At 42.1% G+C, this 966-nt stretch overlaps 1 protein-coding gene across 8 annotated transcripts in view; it reads right to left on the reverse strand.

Moving 5' to 3' along the window:
• Positions 1–966, reverse strand: part of LOC128887313 (ras-related protein Rab-32) — a 35,900-nt gene that overhangs the window by 3,974 nt on the left and 30,960 nt on the right. Inside the window, exon 1 of one of the 8 annotated variants that reach the window (XM_054143127.1) lies at positions 598–747. The exons of the other annotated variants lie outside the window; for them this stretch is intronic. Within the exon in view, the coding sequence (XP_053999102.1) occupies positions 598–681 (84 nt within the window). The 5' untranslated portion in view covers positions 682–747. Of the gene's footprint in view, positions 1–597; positions 748–966 lie in introns of those variants that run through there. 8 annotated transcript variants of the gene reach the window in all.

Here is a 966-nt window from a genome sequence, read left to right on the forward strand (position 1 = left end):
AAAATTTTAAGTCTCACTTTTTCCAGTCAGAAAATTTCAAATATCGCCTGATACTTTTTTTTATGAATTTTCTAAATTGTCACACACATCAGTATCGCGGTTGCGTGAACTGATGTTTATTAAATATTCGTCGCCACGCTCGTGTACCGATTCGCACTCCGGTATATTCACACCGTCGCTTATCTAATCTCGCGTGGAAAAATGAAAACAACGACCCGAGTTGCAAGCTAGTCGAGTAGTAAATTATCGAATACGATGACTCTTCGGAAACGGTTACAATGCTTACAGCCTTGTGATGTAATTTTGCATCGATAACGTGTCGCGCACGTAACGCTCGTGTTAATAAACAACTCGAAATTGCGGATTATACGATTTCACATTTCACATTTTCATTACAAATGCACTCGAACGATTCTATTTCGTCGTAACACTGAAAGAAAGTTTGTTTCAAAGAATGTTTCAAAGATCGCTGCAGGAATCAAAGAAACAGCGATCCAGAAAAAGGGTGGCCGACACGTGGACAAACAAAATATAAACAAAATACAAACAAAAATAAACGAAACTGTTTGCGGAAAGTATGAAAACTGATGAACCAACCCTCCACCACTTCTTCGAGTGGATCTTCCAGTTGGAGACGTTCAACGGCCCGAAACTCTTCCAGAACTTCATCTCGACGTCCATTGTTTTCGCGCGCGATCTCGAACGTTTCACAGACGACGTTTGACCCGACACTAAAATCGTTCTGAACCAGTCGACGGACAGCAGGGAAATGACTCACTGGGGAAGAAACGTCTGGGACTAGTGGGAATGCGATCAGACGTCTCGATCGGTCGGCTGGAGGTATATTTACAATGACGATTCGAACAAAGGGGAGTGATTCAGCAGAGGGTGGCTAATCTGGGGATGCTATAAAACCGGACAATTCCTTCAGGGAAATTTCCTGGGCCATTTGGAAATTTTATTATA

Source organism: Hylaeus anthracinus, unplaced genomic scaffold, assembly GCF_026225885.1.
Source record: "Hylaeus anthracinus isolate JK02 unplaced genomic scaffold, UHH_iyHylAnth1.0_haploid 0, whole genome shotgun sequence".
Lineage (NCBI taxonomy): Eukaryota > Metazoa > Arthropoda > Insecta > Hymenoptera > Colletidae > Hylaeus > Hylaeus anthracinus.